Source organism: Tripterygium wilfordii, chromosome 4 (assembly GCF_013401445.1).
Source record: "Tripterygium wilfordii isolate XIE 37 chromosome 4, ASM1340144v1, whole genome shotgun sequence".
Lineage (NCBI taxonomy): Eukaryota > Viridiplantae > Streptophyta > Magnoliopsida > Celastrales > Celastraceae > Tripterygium > Tripterygium wilfordii.
The window spans coordinates 13,400,105-13,421,032 of NC_052235.1; the positions used below are offsets into that span (position 1 = coordinate 13,400,105).

General features: G+C 36.6%; 2 protein-coding genes across 2 annotated transcripts; both read left to right on the forward strand.

Moving 5' to 3' along the window:
* The first annotated feature begins 348 nt into the window (after positions 1–348).
* LOC119997827 lies at positions 349–1,596 on the forward strand. The gene is made up of 2 exons (XM_038845031.1): positions 349–1,224; positions 1,551–1,596. Exons 1-2 carry the CDS (start codon positions 378–380, stop codon positions 1,577–1,579), a joined length of 876 nt encoding a protein of 291 aa, XP_038700959.1. The 5' UTR covers positions 349–377; the 3' UTR covers positions 1,580–1,596.
* A 17,139-nt stretch (positions 1,597–18,735) lies between these two features.
* Positions 18,736–20,684, forward strand: LOC119997446 (cytochrome P450 CYP73A100-like). Its single transcript, XM_038844474.1, has 2 exons — positions 18,736–19,624; positions 19,812–20,684. The coding sequence occupies exons 1-2, from the start codon at positions 18,771–18,773 to the stop codon at positions 20,551–20,553; spliced, it is 1,596 nt and encodes a 531-aa protein (XP_038700402.1). The 5' UTR covers positions 18,736–18,770; the 3' UTR covers positions 20,554–20,684.
* The last annotated feature ends 244 nt before the right edge of the window (positions 20,685–20,928 follow it).

Sequence of the window (20,928 nt, forward strand, 5' to 3'; positions counted from 1 at the left end):
TTGTTACTATATATACTAGGGTTGTAATTCCATAAAGGTTAAGAATACAAAAACACTTATTCTTCCATATCTTCCTTTTCTTCATGGTATCAGAGGAGGTCTTTTTTATTCTTCGATTTGTTTTCTAAATGGCCGAAATCACTCCAATCATGTCCGACTCAGGCAGTCCCTCGGCCTCTCTACCTTCAAATACTTTTGATGTTCATACAAACCAACGATTATGTTCGGTTTTGTTGAATGAGTTCAATTATCTTCCTTGGTCAAGATCTGTGCAGTTAGCTCTTGGTGGAAGATCAAAGCTTGAGTTTATTGACAAAAGTATTGTTGTTCCTGATGTTAATTCTTCTCAGTATAAATCTTGGATTGCCCAAGATAAGATGGTGCAGACATGGCTACTTAATTCTATGGAATTACATGTTGCTGAAATTTTCAGTTATTATGAATCTTCTGCAGATTTATGGGATGCTGTTAAAGAGATGTATGGAAATCAAAATAACACGGCACGAGTTTTTCAACTCAAAAGAGACATTGCATGTCTTCAACAGGAAGGTAAACCATTTATTCAATTTCTTGGTAGCATGAAAAGTATGTGGAATGAGTTGTCTGTTTATCGTCCACATACTACTGATTCTGCTGTCTTGCTAAAACGGGCTGAAGAGGATAAAATATTTCAGCTTTTGGCTAATCTTGCTCCTGATTACGAAGATCTCCGTAGTCATATACTTATGAATTCTGAGCTTCCTTCTCTAGGGAGTGTTTGTGCTACTATTCAACGGGAAGAAGTCCGAAGAAAGGTCATGAATTGTAACCTCAAAACTGAGGTATCTGAAGCCCGAGCATATATGTTCAATCATAAACGATCTGAAGAAAGAAGTTACAAGGGAAAGAGACCTGAGTTGAAGTGCAATCATTGTCATAATCTTGGTCATACAGTGGACCGATGTTGGGTACTTCATCCTGAATTGAAGCCTAAGTTTCCGAGAGAGAATATGCCTCAGAAACGGACTCAACCTTCGGGATATAAGGCTAATCATGTTACAACCATGGCTGGAGATGGATTGTCAAGGTTCTCCTCAAGTCCAATAACTCTTATTAATGAGTTTGCTTCTTATCTTCAAGCAAAGCAAGGTGAATCTGATAACAATGGGAAGTCAGCTGCCTTACTTGGTCAATTTGCTGGATTTCTATCTGAAGATAAAAATGGTGCAACTGATGACACATCAGGTATTTTGAAAGCTTTCTCAACTGCGCTGAATTTAAGTAATGTGCATGATTTTTGGGTCATAGATTCAGGTGCCACTGATCACATCACAAATAATCCTACAAATCTGTTTGAGTTTAAGTTCTTATCTCCACCTTCCCAAATATGTGTTGCTAATGGTAATACTGTATCTGTTGTTGGACCGGGAAAGGTAAACTTACTTTCTAAGCACATTGCATCACCAGCTTTGTGTGTTCCTTCTTTTCCTTTTCAACTTCTTTCGGTTGGCAAACTCGTAACTCAACTAAATTGTTGTGCTATTTTCTCTCCTCACAATGTTGTATTCCAGGATTTGGTCACCAAGAAGACGATTGGTGAGGGATTTTTCTTTCAAGGTTTATATTATCTTCTCAAAGATTTTCACAAGGGATTTCATGTAAATGCCTGTTTAGCTTCCAAGCACAAATTATGGCATCAACATCTAGCACATCCCTCTGAGTCAATTTTGGCAAAGATTTTTCCAAATATTAATAAAAATTCAGTTGATTGTGACATTTGTCACTTGTCAAAATCTACACGATTATCATTTCCTTCTTCTAATTCTCGTTCAAATAAATTATTTGAATTGATACATTCGGATGTCTGGGGTCCTGTTCTTGAGGTGAATCTAGAAAAGTCATCAACAAAGGTGACAAAATATTTGTAACCATCAAAGTTGACTAATGACATCCAATATGAAGAAAAGGAAGATATGGAAGAATAAGTGTTTTTGTATTCTTAACCTTTATGGAATTACAACCCTAGTATATATAGTAACAAGATCATATGCATCTCCGCACTTCTAGCTATGTTACTGACTAATGATATGTAAACACAATTAATGACTAATGAACACATTCAAAGTTGGCAGCCATCAAGGTTGAAGGTTGGCAGCCATCAAAGTTGACTAATGACTTGGCAGCCATCAAAGTTGACTAATGACATCCAATACTCCCCCTCAAGCTGGAGCAAGGATATTGATTGATCCAAGCTTGGAAAGTAACCAATGAAATTGAGCTGAAGAAAGAGCCTTAGTGAACATGTCCGCAAGTTGGTCTTGACTTCGAGTATATTTGGTAGAAATTAACTGAGACTGAACTTTTTCGCGGACGTAATGACAATCGACTTCAATATGTTTGGTTCTCTCATGAAATACTGGATTGGAGGCAATATGCATGGCGGCTTGATTATCGCAGCAGAGAGTCATTGGTTGAGGATGAAGAAAACCAAGATCGACCAACAATGCCTTTAGCCAGATAAGTTCAGAAGCAGTGGAAGCCATTGCACGATATTCGGCTTCAGCGCTAGAACGAGCAACCACGAGCTATTTTTTACTCTTCCACGAAACAAGATTGCCACCAACAAATATACAATAGCCAGTAGTGGACTTACGATCAAGAGAGTTGCCGGCCCAATCAGCGTCGGTGTAGCCGATTATTTGTGTATGACCATTGTTCTTCATAAGTAGACCACGACCAATAGACCCCTTCAAATATCTAAGAATTCGTTTAACAATTCCCATATGAACAATGGTTGGAGAGTGCATAAATTGACTCACAATACTGACTGCATGACTAATATCGGGTCGAGTAATGGTGAGGTAAATAAGCTTACCTACCAATCTTTGATAAATTTGAGGCGACCGAAGAGATTCACCATCTACAGCCAAGTTTAGTTTACTGTCCAACGGTGTATTTGCAGGCTTGCAATCGAGCATGTCAACTTCACACAACAAATCTAACACATACTTTCTTTGATTCAAAACAAGACTTTTGTGAGATGTAGCCATTTCGATTCCCAAAAAATATTTAAGGACCCTAAGATCTTTAATGGCAAACTTTTGATGAAGAACTTTTTTAATATTGGAGATGGCTGCAATATTATCACCAGTAATAATAAGGTCATCGACATAAATTAAAACTACTAATCGTACCCCATTCTTGATGAGAACAAACAAAGAGTGATCAGCGTTACTCCTTTTGAACTCAAGTTCCTCAAGTACCATACTCAACTTGGCATACCAGGCACGGGGTGACTGTTTCAATCCATAGATGGATTTATGAAGCTTACAAACCAATTGTGGATTACTGCTTTGAGGGTGACCCGGCGGTAGTTTCATATAAACTTCCTCGAGGAGATTGCCATGTAAGAATGCGTTTTTCACGTCCATTTGAGATAAAGACCAGCAATGATTTATAGCAATCGATAGCAAAGTACGAACAGTTGTCATTTTTGCCACCGGCGCAAAAGTCTCCGTGTAGTCGACTCCATAAGTTTGGGTAAAGCCTTGTGCAACCAATCTTGCCTTATGCCTTTCAATAGAACCATCGGATTTGAATTTGGTTTTGTATACCCAACGACTGCCGACAGCTTTCTTATCCTTTGGAAGTTGAACAACACTCCAAGTATGATTATCAGCTAGAGCCTGAAGCTCCTCTTGCATAGCCTTTTGCCAAACCTCTTTTTGATTAGCTTCAGAAAAGCTTTGAGGTTCAGTTTTGTCAAGGATGTCGCTAAGATAGGCTGCATGAGAAGAGGACAGTTTATGATAGCCAAGAACATTAGTGACTGGGTGTCTTACCGAGTATGACACATAGTCCTGAAGCTTTGATGGTGGTCGTCGGTCACGAGTAGGATTACGTCGAATAGACAGATCAAAATTTTGCATATCAGTTTCCACATTAGTCTCTAGAACCGACTCAGTGGGAGTTACTACGACTGGTGTTGGAGTGGATATTTGTTCACTGTCAGATGTTGCATGTGGATCAACAAAATCCACCCGTGGAACAATAGATAACCAATCATGAGACATATCCAGAGTTGGTAGTGGAATTAAAGTTGACTCCCCCTGACTTGAACTGCCACGAGACTGAGAATAATATGGAGTGTTTTCGTCGAACCTAACATCCCTTGTTACAAAGAGCTTTTTAGAGATGGGATCATAACACTTGTATCCCTTCTTTGTAGATGAATATCCCAAGAAAACACACTTGGCTGCCCTTGGATCTAACTTGTCACGGTGAATTGCTTGAATATGCACATAACAAGTACACCCAAAGATTTTAAGATGAGATAAATTCGGCTGCTTTCCTGTCAACAACTCAGATGGAGAAGTGAAATTCAAAATTCTACTAGGCAAGCGATTTATGAGATAAGTAGCGGTGAGTACACCTTGGGACCAAAATTGTTTGGGAACATTCATTTGAAACATTAGAGATCTTGTTTTCTCAAGCAAGTCGCGATTTTTTCTTTCAGCAATACCATTTTGTTGTGGAGTACCAACACAGCTAGTTTGATGAATGATGCCATGCATGCTCCAGTATTGTGTCATGATATGAGACATATATTCTGTGCCATTATCTGATCGAAGAATCTTAATTTTAGAAGAGAATTGAGTGTTGATCAGACTATGAAAATCTTGAAAAACACTAGCAACCTCACTTTTTGATATTTTCTCATCACTCCATCTCCCTCTTTGAAGAACACGATGCGGTTGTAATCTCTCTTCGCCGCCAACGAGACGTGATGTGTGAGAGAATAATTTCGTAATTATCCGGTTCAAGCAGGGAATCCGAGTCGACAATCATCCTGGCCGTGTTACCTATCACACCGCGCTTCCTCTTCACGTCTTCGATCGCGGATTATTTCTCTTGCGTATGCTTCGTCTTCTGCAATCTTATATTCCTCTCTTTTTTCTCTGTTTAATTTTAGGTTTTCCATTGTTCAATTATTTTTAGGTTTTTTCTTTGTAGCCAAATCTTTGCCTTGAATTTGAACTTCGGACTCTCATGTACACACTCTTGCCTCTCTCTTGCATGCGCTCTGTCCTTCCGATTCTCCCATCTCTCTATTGATAGACCCCTTTCTAACCTAACCTAGCAAGATATGGAAATGGAGAATTTACAGAGAGAACGCAGGAAGAAACACGAAGGGTTGTGAAGAGCATGATCTTCATTTCATCAATTATCAAAAACTGACTCGTAATACAGCTTAACCTCCCTCATATAGTAGTTATTACACCGACTTAAGACTTAAGCTAACAACTAACTAACAGATGTTAGCCAACTAAGCAACAATTAACGGAACACTTAACAACAACTAACGAAATACATTTGGGTTCATAACATCTATCTCCCTCCATGTAGAATTTACGATTAACTGCTTGACAGTCTAGTTTTTAGGCATTTGAGCAATTTGCTCATAGGAAGTTGTTGTTGATGAGTTGGCACCATGCTTAGAAATTATTTTATCTGTGAATTCTTTTGCTGGCTTCAGTTATATAATGAGCTCCTTTAAATATTACAATCATGAGATATATGTTCGTTAACTACATAGTTAAGTTCCTATGTTGTTCTATGTTTGTTATCCTTAATGTCCTTCCACTCATGTAAATTCTTTCCTCCTGGGGTGGAATCTCATAATTTTATATCACCCCTATCGGAACCCTAGTGGATGTTGTTGAAGCAGAAATCAGGTATATAACTTTAGGCACCACCCCTTCCTAACTTGTCTCTTTATTCCATTCAGCATTTCTGGTGGCAACAACTTTCTATTGATTACAGACTTGATGGTTCGCAGTCTATGTACCTTCAAATGCTGATGCCACAATCAATTGTAAAGACAAATACTTTCCTATGCTGGAATGATTTACATCCATTGCCAAGGTGAGTATCATCATTTCCTTTTGACGATGATGCCTTTTTATTCTGTTCAAAATGATATGATCTCAATCTGATGTTAAGAAAAGGTTTATACCCTGATCAAATGTCTTCGAATGTGTGTGGAAAAGAGTTGAGCTATCGATGATTCTTAAATTCGGTATACTTTGAGCCATTTTGGTGAGTTAGTGTTCGGTGTTCAGGTATACAAGTGTGTGAGAAACTCTTTAAGGTAAGACTTTGATCTTTTGATTTAAATTTCTGAGTGAAGTAAATGATTTTAATGGAGATATCTCTTGCTTGTGATGTTGTGATTACCAAGAATAGAGACTAGGGCCATGCTCAAGAATGTTCTTGAAGGTAGACTCATTTAAGCTGTGCCAATGCAGGCCCGTCAATCTTGTGCCAATTGTACTAATATAGTCCCACTGAATTTGGGCCAAGTGCAGGCCCATTTAACTTGGGCCGGAAGCAGGCCCATTTAACTTGGGCTACAGGCGGTCTAGCTTGACTTGGTCCCAATGGAAGCCCATTAATCTGCAGGCCCATTCATTCTGGGCTTAATGTAAGCCCATTCATTCTGGGCTTAATGTAAGCCCATTCATCTTGTGCCAATTCTAGGCCTACTAAATTTGGGCCGCATTCAGGCCCATTTAACGTGAGCCGCTGGCAGGCCACTTAACTTTGGCCCAATGAAGGCCTGTTAATCGGCCGGCAGCCGGCACATTCTTCGTGGGCTTAAAGTAGGCTCATTCATTTTGGGCCAACTCTAGGCCCACTGAATTTGGGCCAAGTGGAGGCCCATAAACTTGGGCCAGAAAGTCAGTAGGCCCATTTAACTTGGGCCCAATTGGAGGCCCATCCATCCGAGGTTCCAAGGGGTGCCATTCATCTTGGGCCAATTCTAGGCCCATTCAACTTTTATTTAACTTGGACCGATTAATCCTGCTGCGTCCTATTTGAGTTGGACGTTTACATACTTCGGCCGTTCACAAAATGTTTAGTTTCAATTTATTAAGGCCTAATAAGGGCCCAAATTAAGTTAATTTGAGGTTTAGTCAAAAACATTTTGAAATCTTTTAAAGGCCCATCTCTTAAATCTTTTAAAGGCCCATCTCTTTGGCATAGTTTGAGTATAATAAGAAATTGATAATGTTAGAGACCTCCAAAATATCACCCCCAAAAGTTGCCCAAATCGATGTAGCATTAAAATAACCATTGATTAAAAACACATATGTAAGGCTCACTTCACATCCAACACTTCATATTAAATGATGATCTTTTGGTGGTCATTTTTTGAGGGTCTCAAACATTATTCATAACATTACGCTATTTGTCAAGTTCTACCAAAGGCCATTCAAATACTTCTTTATAAATGCTCATCCAACTAAAAGAAAATGAAAAGCTTGTAACAAGCCTCACCTATGTATTATCGAACAAAATAAATCAAAAATAACAAGCACGAGTCATTCAAATAAATGAACCATCCAAAAACTCTCAAAACAATCTTTGTTACCGTTAATGTTTGGAAGGCAGATGCATGTCTTCGATTGCAATCCTAAAAATGCTCATCCAATTAAAAGAAAATGAGAAACTTGTAACCAGCCTCGCCGATGAACAACAAGCACGAGTCATTCAAATAAATGAACCATCCAAAAACTCTCGACAATCAATGAATGCATTGGCAATGATTCTGAGTTACCGTTAACGTTTGCAAGGTAATGAGGAAAATTGTTAAATGAGTTCATAAATACTAAATATTAACTTCCCTTTATCACATGCCAGCCTCACACGGAGTCCTCCAGAAAAATCGTAACTAAAGTAACACAATCCATAAAAGTATCTACTTTTGAGGATGAATTAATTGGCCATTTGCATTAAGTTGGTTACAAATTGCATATGATGTCGATGTTTGTTTGTGTTGAATAGAGGCAAAAGTTACCCGTATTTGGCTTGGAGGCATGGTTCTCTAATTATTATACGATATCAACATTTTGCATGGCGTTTCCATCAATTTTTAATTATAAAAAATGAAGCAATAACAATAAATATTACAAAATGTCTTTTTTATTGCAACCTCTTCTTAGATTATTTTTCCTACTCTCCTGGTCGTATTAGAACCAACACAAACGTATCCTCATTTTAGACAAATTAATTGGTCCTATAGAATGGGGGGAAATGAATGTTGTAAATTGATACTGAAACATCTTTCAAAAACATGAAAACAAAAGCAGGGAAAAAAGGAATAGAAATCAAAACCATTACCAACTGTAAATACAAGTTTCTATTAGCTGATTTCTCCCTAATCTCTATCTTAAACAAACACACCAAAGCAAACCACAATCGAAACCCATGAATTAGTCAAAAAAAATAATTTAAAATAAAGTAATGCATTTGTGGTTAAGGGATTGATGATGAATTATTCTAATAGTGACAGTAAGCAATCAAAGATCATTGCAAACAAATGATGAATTTAATTTACAATAGATCATCATATCTTCTAACTCAACAAACCTACAGCCAAAATTCATCATTTAAATCCAAGTATATTGTTTTATGCTATTCTAGTACACTTGAAAGATAAACTAACTCTCTTAATCGCAACAAATCAGTTTGCCACTCATAGCCTGCTAGTTGAGTTCCACCATAGAAATTGGCACTACTTTTGATGCGGAAGAATTTTAGATGTATTTTTATTTTCTATTAGAAACTCTAATTTCTTGGAGTAAACTCTTTAGCTTCCTGGAGTAAACTCTAGTTTCCAAAAGTAGAGACGTTTAAATAAGTCTCATTTTCCTTGAGGCCTTCAAACATTCAATCAATCAAATATTGAGTTTTCTCTCATTTTTCTGGTGGATTCCCAATTTTATTATTTTTGGAGTTTATGCTTGTAAATCCTCTGAACTTTCTCTGCGCTAACTTTAAGTGTGCAAATTGAACAACTTGATTTAACCAATGAATTAAAATAAAAATCTCATTTCATCGTTTTTTAGCATTCCCCTAGAAACCACATGAATGAATAATGGGGGGAAAGATTCAAAAATAACGTAAAAAATTAACTTCATATCTCAATAATTTTTAGAATAATTGATTCATTTTCGAATAGGAATATGAATCAAATAGACCTTCGAATGAATAGATACCGGGAATTTTTTAGGAATGAAAATTGACTGCATACATAATTTTGAATCTCATTTATAAAAGTCATGTATCATAAATGTTAATATATCATTAAAGTTAATATATTTCATTAATTAAAATAAATATAAAGAATACATTCAACTTAAATGAAGATAAGGATATTGTACGTATTTATGACTCTTTGAAAGATTCATGTATAGTCTTTATATATACACTAGGGAGCATGGACATACTTCGCGCGGCATGTAATTGTTGTTTTTAACTATAATGTATCATAAATGTAGTTTTCGCATTCAAATTTGTTCTATGAATTTGAAGTAATATAAGGAATGAATGAAAATTTATGTAATTGAAAGCATAATTTTTTAGGAGATTTATATCATATTACATTCATAGTTTGAATAGTCATTGGCGTTGAGCAATTAAGGAAGTATTTTAAAAATGGGAGCATGGTGCCGTCAGAATGTTGAAGACTATTGGAATTCACATGTTGTTCGGGACATAGGATGCTGATGTTTGTGTTGAATAAAGATAAAAGTCAGGCATATTTGGCTTGGAGGCGATTCTCTAATTATTATACGATGTCAAATTTTACGTGGCGTTTTCATCAATATTTAATTATAAAAAATGAAATAATAACAATAAATATTACAAAATTTCTTTTTTATTGTAACCTCTTCTTAGATTTCTTTGCCCTCCTGGTCGTATTGGAACCAACACAAATGCATCCTCATTTCAAACAAATTCATTGGCTTTATAGAATGGGAAAAGGAATGTTGTAAACTGATATTCCAAATATCCTTCAAAAACATAAAAACAAAAGTAGAGGGAAAAAAAAAAAAAAATAGTACAAGCATAAATAAAGAACTGGGCCGAAATACAAGACCCAAATAAATAATAAGGTAAAAGCCCAACTAAAAGACATCATAATAGCAAAAACTAAAACAAAGTGAGCCCAATAGAGAAAGATGTATGCCCTGTAAGTTGGAGGCCCAAAACCAAGGAAAGGCAAAAGTAGTAGACATAAATCGTGGCTAAAGCATTGTTTATATCCTTGATGTTTCCTAAATTTCTCGATTATGTCTTTCAAGTTTAATATTTGTTGATTATATCATTAATGTTTCCAAAATTTTCCAATTCTGTCCCAATTTCAATTTTCCGACAGCTTAGGTGTCGGCATTTGCCCAGCTGGTTACCGGATTGACATCAACATACATTTGTTATTTTCGGTAAGAAAAAGATATCCAGGCCATTAAAAAACCAAGACATAAAAAAAACCCTAATTTACAAAAAATAAAAATAAAAAAATTGCAAACGTCCTTTTCTTCTTCTTCTTAGGCGGTTCATGCCTCTTCCTCTAGCCCTTCCTCCCCACCTCCTCTTTGCCTTCCTGATGTGCCTGCAGCGCCAAACTCAGACCTACCACTGATCATACCCCTTGCTCTGCCTCTGGATCTGCCTTCCCTTTGTCCTCTTGTTATACTTGAATGAAGTGGACATTGTGTTCTTTGTCTTCTCTCATTTCTTTTCTGTAGATCTTTAAAATCTGCTTGCAATGGTTGAGTTCGACATGCAGATCCACTTTTATGGCTATTTGAGTTCATTCCCTTTGAATGGTATCCTAAATTTAAGTTCTGAGTACATATTTTTAATCAATTTTCTTCCTAACAAATCTAATTTTTACCTTGAAATGAACGCGAATGAGATGAAGAAAAAGAAAGAAACAGCAGAACATAAAGAAATTCGAAACCACAGTCTCCCTAAATCTCCTAGAATCTGTTGGAATAAACGTGCATGCATATAATTAATTAGTTAACAGTAGCAATAACAATAACAAATTGCATGCATAAACAGTATCATATATTGATCAAAACAGTATCACATACAAGAATAAAAATTGAAATTATATACCAAAACCGGAATTAGATGAGGGAGTGAGGTACGCTAACGCAAATCTCCTTAAAGTGAATTTGCTCCTGCCTATCGATGTCTAGCAAGTCCGAGCAATCACCTCCCAAGATACAACGCTCCTTTCACCACCTTGTTAGTGACACTCCAAAACAGGTAGCACAAACGAACCAAGTAAGAATAGCACTCTCAAACTAGAATTTAGGCAGAGTTTCAACAGGGAGAAAGAAACAGAGGAAAAAAGAGAATTTCGTGTGTTTTGAGCTTGGTGCAATGATCTCCTTATATAGGAGAGCATGCAACCACCAGCCCATATCTTGCAACAAACTTGACCAAGTCATGAGAGTGGGCTGCAAAACCAAGCATGACTTTGAAAATGTCTCATGTTGTATATGGGCTTGTAATAGAGCGCAAAAATATAAGAAATTGTTGGGTTAAGTAAGCCCAAATTAGAGTATGGGTCTGGCCCACAAGCACGCTCACCATAACCCATTGACTCGGCGGGCGGGCGCACGTGTGTGTTTTAGTCCAAGCTCATAATGTGGAGTCTTTCACTCCTACAAAAGCTTGGATGCCCTTGGGTCCAAAGTTTTTCTACAATACTTGAACTTATAAACTACACATCCACATGATATTTTTCCAATGTGGGATTTCCATACACACACTTATTGCACTATGTTCACCATGCTCATCATGGTCACTTTGGAGTCTTTTTACAATCAACCAAGAAATGATTTTGTCACACTAATTGCTCCAATTTATTGTCCTTATAACAAGGATCAATTGCCCATAAATTTCATTCAATAATTATTATTGAGCTTTCAATTAATAATGGTCAAACTATATTTAACCAACATTTTCCAATAGAATCAACATATGTATCCTTGACTCCATAGCCAGAACCACACACTCCCTAAATCGAAACCCATTTGACTTTGCTTCTTGAAGGATTGAATCAGTGTCTGAATGGAGTGGAGCACTATCGAAAAACCCTAGAGCAACTCAGCATTCATCTAAATCTGAGCAGAACAAGCTCAACTTGTGTTGTCTCCTTGGTGCCAAATTGGAGGATAACAAGCCCAAATAATCTTGTCGTTTTGATCGAAGAAGAAGAGGAATTGACAATTTTTTTTTTTAAAAAAAAATTAGGACTTGCATGATGTGGCTTTTAATTTTAAAATGTAAATCAGGTGTGAATGCGGACATGTACCTCCGGTACCACGTGTGAAAGTTTCGGTTATCAATCGCCGGAAAATTTTAAATTGGGATAGAATTGGAAAAATTTTAGAAACATCAATGATATAATCAACAAATTTTAAATTTGGAGGACATAATCGAGAAATTCGAAAAACATCAGGGATATAAACAATGATTTAGTCCATAAATCGCAGCCGAGACAACTATGGCGAAATACAACGGAGAGGAGGAGTATGGTATCACCCCTCAAGTTGAACCAAGTTGATGCGAGGAATCAAGCCGTCAAACAGGTTCAACTTGCGAATTAAGTGTTTAAGACAATTTATCCCCAATATAAATACATGTTTCTATTAGTTGATTTATCCCCAATCCCTATCTTAAACAAAAACACCAAAACAAATCACAATCGAAACTCACGAATTAGACAAAAAAAATAATTAAAAATAAAGTAAAAACAAAAAACGCATCTGTGCTTAAGGGATTACAAATGAATTATTTCGATAGTGATTGTAGCAATCAAAGATCACCGATATGAGACTTAACAGTCCCCACACTTGTGGGTTGGGTTATGTGAGATCCAACAAGTGGAATAGATGCTAGTCTAGCAGGACTGAATTACACCAATATTATGTTGTAAATCCACACCTCTATGCACTCCAACAATATTGTCTACTCGGGTTGTCCAATTCTCGATGATACATCGGCTCCACACGACTTTGTTCCTTCTTAGCCCAACTACTAAGGAGCAGAAATCCATGGGTCAAAACTTAACTCACTTGAGATAGGAAAATGTCTTATTGGATGTAATTGAGTGGATTTGAGTTTATAAATCACTCTTGACTTTGGTCAATTATTAATATCAAGAAAAACATATTAGCTTCAATGGTAATAATACGAACAAGCTCTCACCAAAATGAAATCCAAGATTACACCAAAACGTAGCAACAAGATAAAATATTTCATCCATTTATTTAAGAGAGATTTCAATTCAAAACGATCCATAATTCAAAATTCCAGTAGGAACATTCAATCCTATTCACACTAAATATGTCCCTAATAAGAACCCACGAGGTTTTGATCTAAGCTTTGTCAATTTCATTCATTAAAGTTCAATCCACACCCACATTGAGGAATCTCAAAATTATTAATAGGAAACTCAACATCTGCGATCCTTCACAGAAAATTCAAGATCATAAACGGCCCGAACCCTAATCCCGCGAAACCTAACTCAGATGGGGCGCCGCATGATGATGAGAGTTAATTTCCGCGTGGATAATGCAGTTAGGCAGAAATTCCGAACGGTTGCGTCCATCATCGACAGGTATTTGTCTTTTAGCCCTCTCTATTGTCTTTTATCAAAATTACCAAGTATGTATTGATTTAGTCGGCATGAATATTTACAGTGAGGAGGCTGGTGAAAACCTGAGTGGTTTTATGAGCTTCTGCATTATGGATCGACCGAGACCTGGAATGAGTATTGGGAGTCATCTGATACGGATGGAGATTTGCAACAACCTGATTCGGATGGGGATTTGTAGATGCAAAGTAAGCCGGCACTTTATATTGTGTTGACCGTTAAGCCTCAAGAAGACGACCCTAGGGAATACCACATTCGGACACTTGCTTCCGCCGTTGGCAGGTCTGTCTCTCCTTCATACCATTCTCTCTCTTTTGGATATGTAAGTAAAGGTTTGTATGACTGTATGTATGTATTCTACAACCTAGAGCGTGCCGTCGAGGCTCTGGTATGCAGTTTCAAGCAAGTGAGTGGCTTTTCCGCCAATCTTCTTCCCAAGCAACTTGAGCAGCTGGAAAGTAAGGCTTAATTACTGATTTGTATTACATGTTTTTAAAATTTTGCCTCCTTGGATTTTTTTCATTTACTTTTCCTGGGGTATCTGTGTCGGGAGATCTTATCGGTCTATCCAGGAAAATGGATCCTAGTCATTCCATGAGGCATTGACGCCTCTTAGCTAGTGATGCTAGAGAGAGCTCTCCTTGATATGAGGGGCTCTATTGTGAGAATTTTTTTGGACGAAAAGTCGTCCTTGCTTATTAGAGATTTTGTGAGCTAGACCTATAACTAACTGGGACCCTTTAAGGTCCACCCCATTTAGCTTCACCCTTCTATCCATCCCCATTTAACACCATTGGATCTAAAAATTACATTCTAGATGCTCACTTGTAAAAAGACTATGATGACCTTCATAGACTTATTTAGAAGGGGTGGATGGTCCACTCTTTTCATGAGGGTGGGCCTTAGTAATTTCCCAACTATAGGGATCTTCTTACGTCCACCCTGTCGCTGCAAGATCAGGGCTTTATATACATACTTGCTAGGCTTTTATTTGAAAAAACCAAGAAACAATAGAACTGTCACCATGGGGCGTGCGCAGCTGATTCTTTACTAATGCGCTTTAATGTTATTGAAGTTGTTTACATGAATTGTGACAAAGCAATAAGAAGAAATCTTTGTAATTTTAACTACATTTTGCTCAGAAGTTTTGCGGCTTTTCTTGATGGGATGCTTATTTGATCTTTGTAATTGTATACAAGATATGAATTAATTGTTCAGCTTTCTCTGTTATTAACTTTTGATAAAATTTAAATGGCAGAACAACCTTGTGTTCCTCGTGTTATTCCAGACATGAAATGTGTTCTTAAGAGCCGTCCTTCTAAACAAGACTCTGATTCTTATGATGACGATGGGGATGATTCCGATGAATTTCTCAGAATTTGAATGCATCCAGGACCCCTCTGCATGAAGACATGTTTATCAAACTAACAATGCGAGTGAATTGTATACGTTATATGTGCATATATTGAATTTTTTTTGGTTATATAATGCCTCCTTGATTCAACTGAAATGATTCATCTCTGGCCAGGTCGACCAATACCAACCAACATAGTGTCTTTTTGGTGCACAATTTTACACCGGCATTGATATTGGTGGTACACCAAAGAGTGCTTATTCTAAAGGCAATTTTCACACAATTTTGATACAATTCTCCAATTGTTCTCAAGTGGACAATTTCGAAGCCATTTTATGGGGAGATTTGTTTTCGAATTACATTTATAGCCTTGATATAAGAGTGGAATTCCCTTAATACCCTCATATTAGGATAAACCTCAATCTGGTTATGTGCTTCGCAAACAGCTGGGTCCGTTTTTCTATTTCAAAATATATTTAACTTTTATTTTTAGTTTATTAAATTAATTAAAATATTTTTATTAATGTTAAATATTTATTTAGTATTTATGTTACTATTTATTTCAATCTATTACAAGTTAAAAACATAATATCCTTGCACGTAATTTGTTACAAAATTTAACAACATAAATGCTACCAACAAAAATACGATCAAACGCTTTAACCAAAATTTTAAACAACTAATGGCGTTGAGTGGACGGATTCTTATAATTTGAATGTGAAGCTTTAAAGTAATAGTTGATTAATAATTTCGCATTGTTAGTTTATATTACAAATTGATGATCCGAATTGTAATTTAGAACTTTTAAATGCTTATCATTATTTAAAAAAAATTAATATAGTGATTGTAAACACAAATTTACGTGAAGAGATATTCTAAAGGAATATCACCTAGACAGTTTTAGCACGGTGAATTGCAATTTTTTTAAAAAGTAATATTGTATTTTCTGTAAGACCATTGATTTTATTTTTCCTGTATAGATCATGTAGTCCAAATTTTTTTTTATTCTTTTAGTGTTTATATTGAAAGAAACATTTTATTGACCACATGTTCACTCATAGATTGAAAACGTCGCCTAACATCTTCATAGGGTGAAATTTGCAATCCAACTTTATATTAGCTTCAAAGTGTTTTTTCTCCTTGGTTCAGCTCCTTTGAGATTGTAAATGGCCAATTTTTTTATGGGTTTGTGACTGACCATTTACATTTGGCAATTTTTTGCCTTAAAAGAAATGGAGGCCTGGTGGTTGTGATGGTTATTCATTTGGGGAGTTGACAAGAAACCAATAAGTTTCAAAGTAACTCATATGGTGCATGGTTTATAATTAACGCAAACATTTTTGTGGGCTTTAAATTGAGTTTGTATCTATACATATACTCTTTTTTGAGGCCCTACAAATGATTTATGAATTAGGAAAATTTTATCTACACACCACAAAAATATTATATTTACACCACTTTTTAATTTTTTGTAGTTTACATAAATATCGTTGTATACAATGACATATTAACCCTTAAACTAAAATTTTAAAATAAATAATTTTAATATATTTAGTTAAAGGCTATTAAGTTTACACTAGAATTTTCCAAAAGAAAAAAAAACGCATGCTGTTGTTTTTCTGACAGAAAAAAAAAACAAAGACTGTTGTTTTTGTGGCAGAAAAACAACACAACCCTGTCATTTTTCTGGAAGAAAAACAACATGACCCTATCGATTTCTAGAGTGAAAATCGGACCTGGTTTGTTGATTTTCGTTTCAACAGTTTTTAACACAAAGTCAACTCATGAAATACAATTATACACACCCACTAATACTATGTAACAATTATTTTACCAATCTTGTTCGATTTTTATAATATAACTATTAGAGAGATTTACAAATCAATGGTCTTTCCTCTACTCAATATCCAACTGTTTGACCTTAATATTGAAACTAAGATCACCATCAAAGCTTGTTGGATGGAAGAATGTGAAAATTGAGATATGGACACATGTTACTGGTAGGAAATTTTCTCCAAGCAAACAGATCTCCTTGAGTAAAATTTTACTGAAAATTAGTCTGATACTCTCTCCTTCCATTACCACATAAGCCCATTGAGATTTGAGAGAGATTGAATTGTGGATTAAATATGTGTGTAAACTTAACACTAATATTTCTAATATTGTATAAAATAAGGGTAATTTGGTATTTTCATTACAATTTATGTGTAGACTTATAATTTTTTGGTGTAAACTTATCATATTCAAAAAGTGGTGTAAAAATAGTGTTTTTGTGGTGTATAGATAAAATTTCCCTATGAATTATTATGAGGTATTATTATGAGAATTATAAGTAGTTGAAAACCGTTCCCTTGTATTACTTTGAAATATAATTAGCCAAGTGGCTTACCACCAAGAAATTTGAAAGCTGATGTGACAGCATGAAGATGTTTCTTCAACTTTGTTGAGATTCCACTTTAAGATATATAGTTTTTTAACCAAAATTGTCCTTCGAAACAATGTCATTGTTGTTGTTGTTCTCTACTTCTCTATTAGGTCCATGGTATCTGGAACTTACCAAAACAAGGTCCAAGGCACCTGGCACTAATGCATACCTTTTAGGAGGAATCATGTCAGCTCATGAAAAGTCCAATCCACAAACCTTCTCTGCATCCATACCAGTCCAAAGGTTATGTCAACCAATATCGACAATTCAAAATCAATAGCATTAGATAAATTGGGGTTTTAATCTTTCTATTTTTGTATCGAGTTTGGTATTTGGAATACAAAAAAAAATGGTAAACAAAGGTTACAGAAAATTCAGGGAACGAAAATAACAAGAAAATTATAGGTTGCTGAATTCGAGATCGGGCATCTCCTAAGGTTGGTTTCAATATGTCAAGTGCCCTGGAAACCAAACTGTGAAACGCCACAAATTCTTCTGCTATTCCTCTTCTTCACTTCTTATTCCATCAAGCATCTTAAGCCCATGTAACTCTAAAGCCCAAGCCAATGACATACCTGAATTTACGGGAGCCCTGGGCGAACTATAAAATAGGGGCCCGTGTTTTATTTTTTTTTAGTTAGCATGTGCTGAGAATTATTAGTTTTCTTTTTTTGGGTTTGGGTTACTATAAAATTAGTATTTTTTTCAAAAATTTAGGGCCCTAAAGATTCAAGGACCCTGGGCAGCCGCCCGTGTCACCCCACCCCAAGGCCGCCATTGGCCCAAACCTAAACGTCCATAATGGTTTACCATATGGCATCAACAAGATTGTCCCACAAAGCAGAAGTTTTTTTTAAAAAAAAAAACCAAGAACGACATTTTACAATCATCTTTTGTATATCCCAGTATGAGTTTAAATTCGGACCGTCGACCTACGCTTATAGAAATTTCTCACACGACGATATGGTAAATTTGATCAAAACTCAATACAAGGCCACAAATATATTGCTCTATGTCCTGCTTTTCCTCAATACAAAAGCGCTAAAGCAAGAAAAATATGAAGCCTTGGAAAGACTATAAAGCTTAAATTGAGTGACCAATAATGTCTTTTTCCCATATCTTTTCATCAAAAAAAAAAATAAAGAAAAAAGATAACCACACCAACCCTTTCATGATTTTATTTGGTGGTACAAGCTGAAGGAAAATTAGTGAGAAACCCCCGTATTAATTGACTAAAAACTTCTCCTCTAAAAGAAAAACAAGCTAAGAAACATCATCACCTACCAACTAAAAATGCTCCCCCTTTCTTAATTATTTTTTGGACTTTGAAAATGGGGAAAGAGGTACTCTCCTACCCTGATTCATATGTAGCCCATTGCTTCTCGTGAAACCATTCAACGCCAACTCTCCAACCTCCCCTTTTCCAACCACTATATATACAAACATACCCTTTCCCTTTTGTATCCATCTCTTCTTTATCAAAAACTAAAATGGCTTCTCTTCTTGCAAAATCTGCCTCATGCACTATTCTCTTGATAGCACTTGTTATCACACTAACCAAACTTTTATATCCCAACCTACTCTCAATCATCCTCCCTTTGCTTCCTTTCATGGTCTACTTCTACCCATCTATTTCAAAGCCATCCACAACAAACCTCCCTCCAGGACCGTTTTCTATTCCAATCTTTGGCAATTGGCTCCAAGTTGGAAATGACCTTAACCACCGTCTTTTAGCCTCCATGTCACAGATTTACGGCCAGGTATTTCTCCTAAAACTCGGCTCCAAAAACCTAACAGTTGTTTCGGACCCCGAGCTCGCCAACCATGTCCTGCACACGCAAGGTGTAGAATTCGGGTCTCGCCCTAGGAATGTTGTGTTCGATATATTCACCGGAAATGGACAGGATATGGTGTTCACAGTTTATGGCGATCATTGGCATAAGATGCGCCGGATTATGACGTTGCCGTTCTTCACCAACAAAGTTGTGCATAACTACAGCGATATGTGGGAGGAAGAAATGAACCTGGTTGTTCATGACCTGAAGAAAGATGAGGGTGTGAGAAGGGAAGGATTAGTCGTTAGGAGACGTTTACAGTTGATGCTATACAATATTATGTATAGGATGATGTTTGATGCCAAATTCATGTCCTCATACGATCCTTTGTTCATTGAAGCAACCAGATTTAATTCGGAGAGGAGTCGCTTGGCGCAGAGCTTCGAGTATAATTATGGAGATTTCATTCCTTTTCTTCGACCATTTTTGAGGGGGTACTTGAACAAGTGCAAGGATTTACAAAGCCGGAGGTTGACATTTTTCAACAACCATTTTGTAGAGGAAAGAAGGTAACTTTCTTATTTACTTCACATAAAATATGATTGGCAAACGCCAAGACAACCGACGCTCATGACAGATAGATGACCTTGCAAAAATCTAATTTAAGATCCGTTCGGTAGATAATTTTGATAGTAGCATATATTGTAGACAACATGTGCAGCGATTTAATCGGTGATTGTTGCTCTGTACTTGCAGGAAAATAATGGCTGCGAGTGGAGAGGAGCACAAGTTCAAATGTGCAATGGACTATATAATATACGCTCAGATGAAAGGAGAAATCACAGAAGAAAACGTACTCTATATTGTTGAGAACATCAATGTTGCCGCGATAGAGACGACACTTTGGTCCATGGAATGGGCCATAGCTGAGCTTGTCAACAATCCTGGTGTCCAAATCAAGATCCGAGATGAAATAAGAGCAACTTTGAAAGGAATCCCAGTCACAGAATCTAACCTGCATGAATTACCATACTTGCAAGCCACAGTGAAAGAGACACTACGTTTACATACACCAATACCTTTGCTGGTTCCCCATATGAATCTTGAAGAAGCAAAGCTAGGAGGCTTTACCATTCCTAGAGAGTCCAAGGTTGTAGTCAATGCTTGGTGGCTAGCAAACAACCCTGAATGGTGGAAGAATCCTGAAGAATTCCGGCCCGAGAGATTCTTGGAAGAAGAACGTGGCACAGAAGCTGTCGCCGGTGGAAAGGTTGATTTTCGATACCTGCCTTTTGGGATGGGAAGGAGGAGCTGCCCTGGAATTATACTAGCATTGCCGATCCTGGGGCTTGTGATCGCAAAATTGGTGACCGATTTTGAGATGCAGCCTCCGCCAGGTATAAAGAAGATCGACACAAGTGAAAAAGGAGGACAGTTTAGCTTGCACATAGCGAACCATTCAACAGTTATTTTCAATCCAATCAATGGCAACATTTGAGCACCAGTAGTCAAAATGATGAAACAGTAAATGTTCAATGCCTTAACAATTGTTATATTTCATTTCCACGAAATTTGTTTCAGTGATTCTCAAAGACTAAATAAAGAAAAGAATGCAAAACCTGGAGCTGATCTCTTTCTTGCAGTTGAGATGTACATGCCTGGTAGCATATTTACGGCCAAGATTCAGTACCAAGAAACACTATTTTCCCATACATAACTGCTTAGTTCAAACTCCTCCTCCATCATTTCACCTGAAGTCCTCATTAAATATGCAGAGGTGATTGTATAGGTTCCCAGTCAAATTAAAAACAAACAGCTCTGCTGCAACATTCATAAATGTTTAGATAATTGGGGATATTACAGTTCCATTTAA

Coding starts and splice junctions, on each gene's coding strand:
- LOC119997446 (XM_038844474.1), top strand. CDS start 18,771: ATGGCTTCTCTTCTTGCAAAATCTGCCTCATGCACTATTCTCTTGATA. Junction 19,625..19,811: donor CATTTTGTAGAGGAAAGAAG/GTAACTTTCTTA, acceptor CTGTACTTGCAG/GAAAATAATGGCTGCGAGTG.
- LOC119997827 (XM_038845031.1), top strand. CDS start 378: ATGGTGCAGACATGGCTACTTAATTCTATGGAATTACATGTTGCTGAA. Junction 1,225..1,550: donor TGCAACTGATGACACATCAG/GTATTTTGAAAG, acceptor GTTGTATTCCAG/GATTTGGTCACCAAGAAGAC.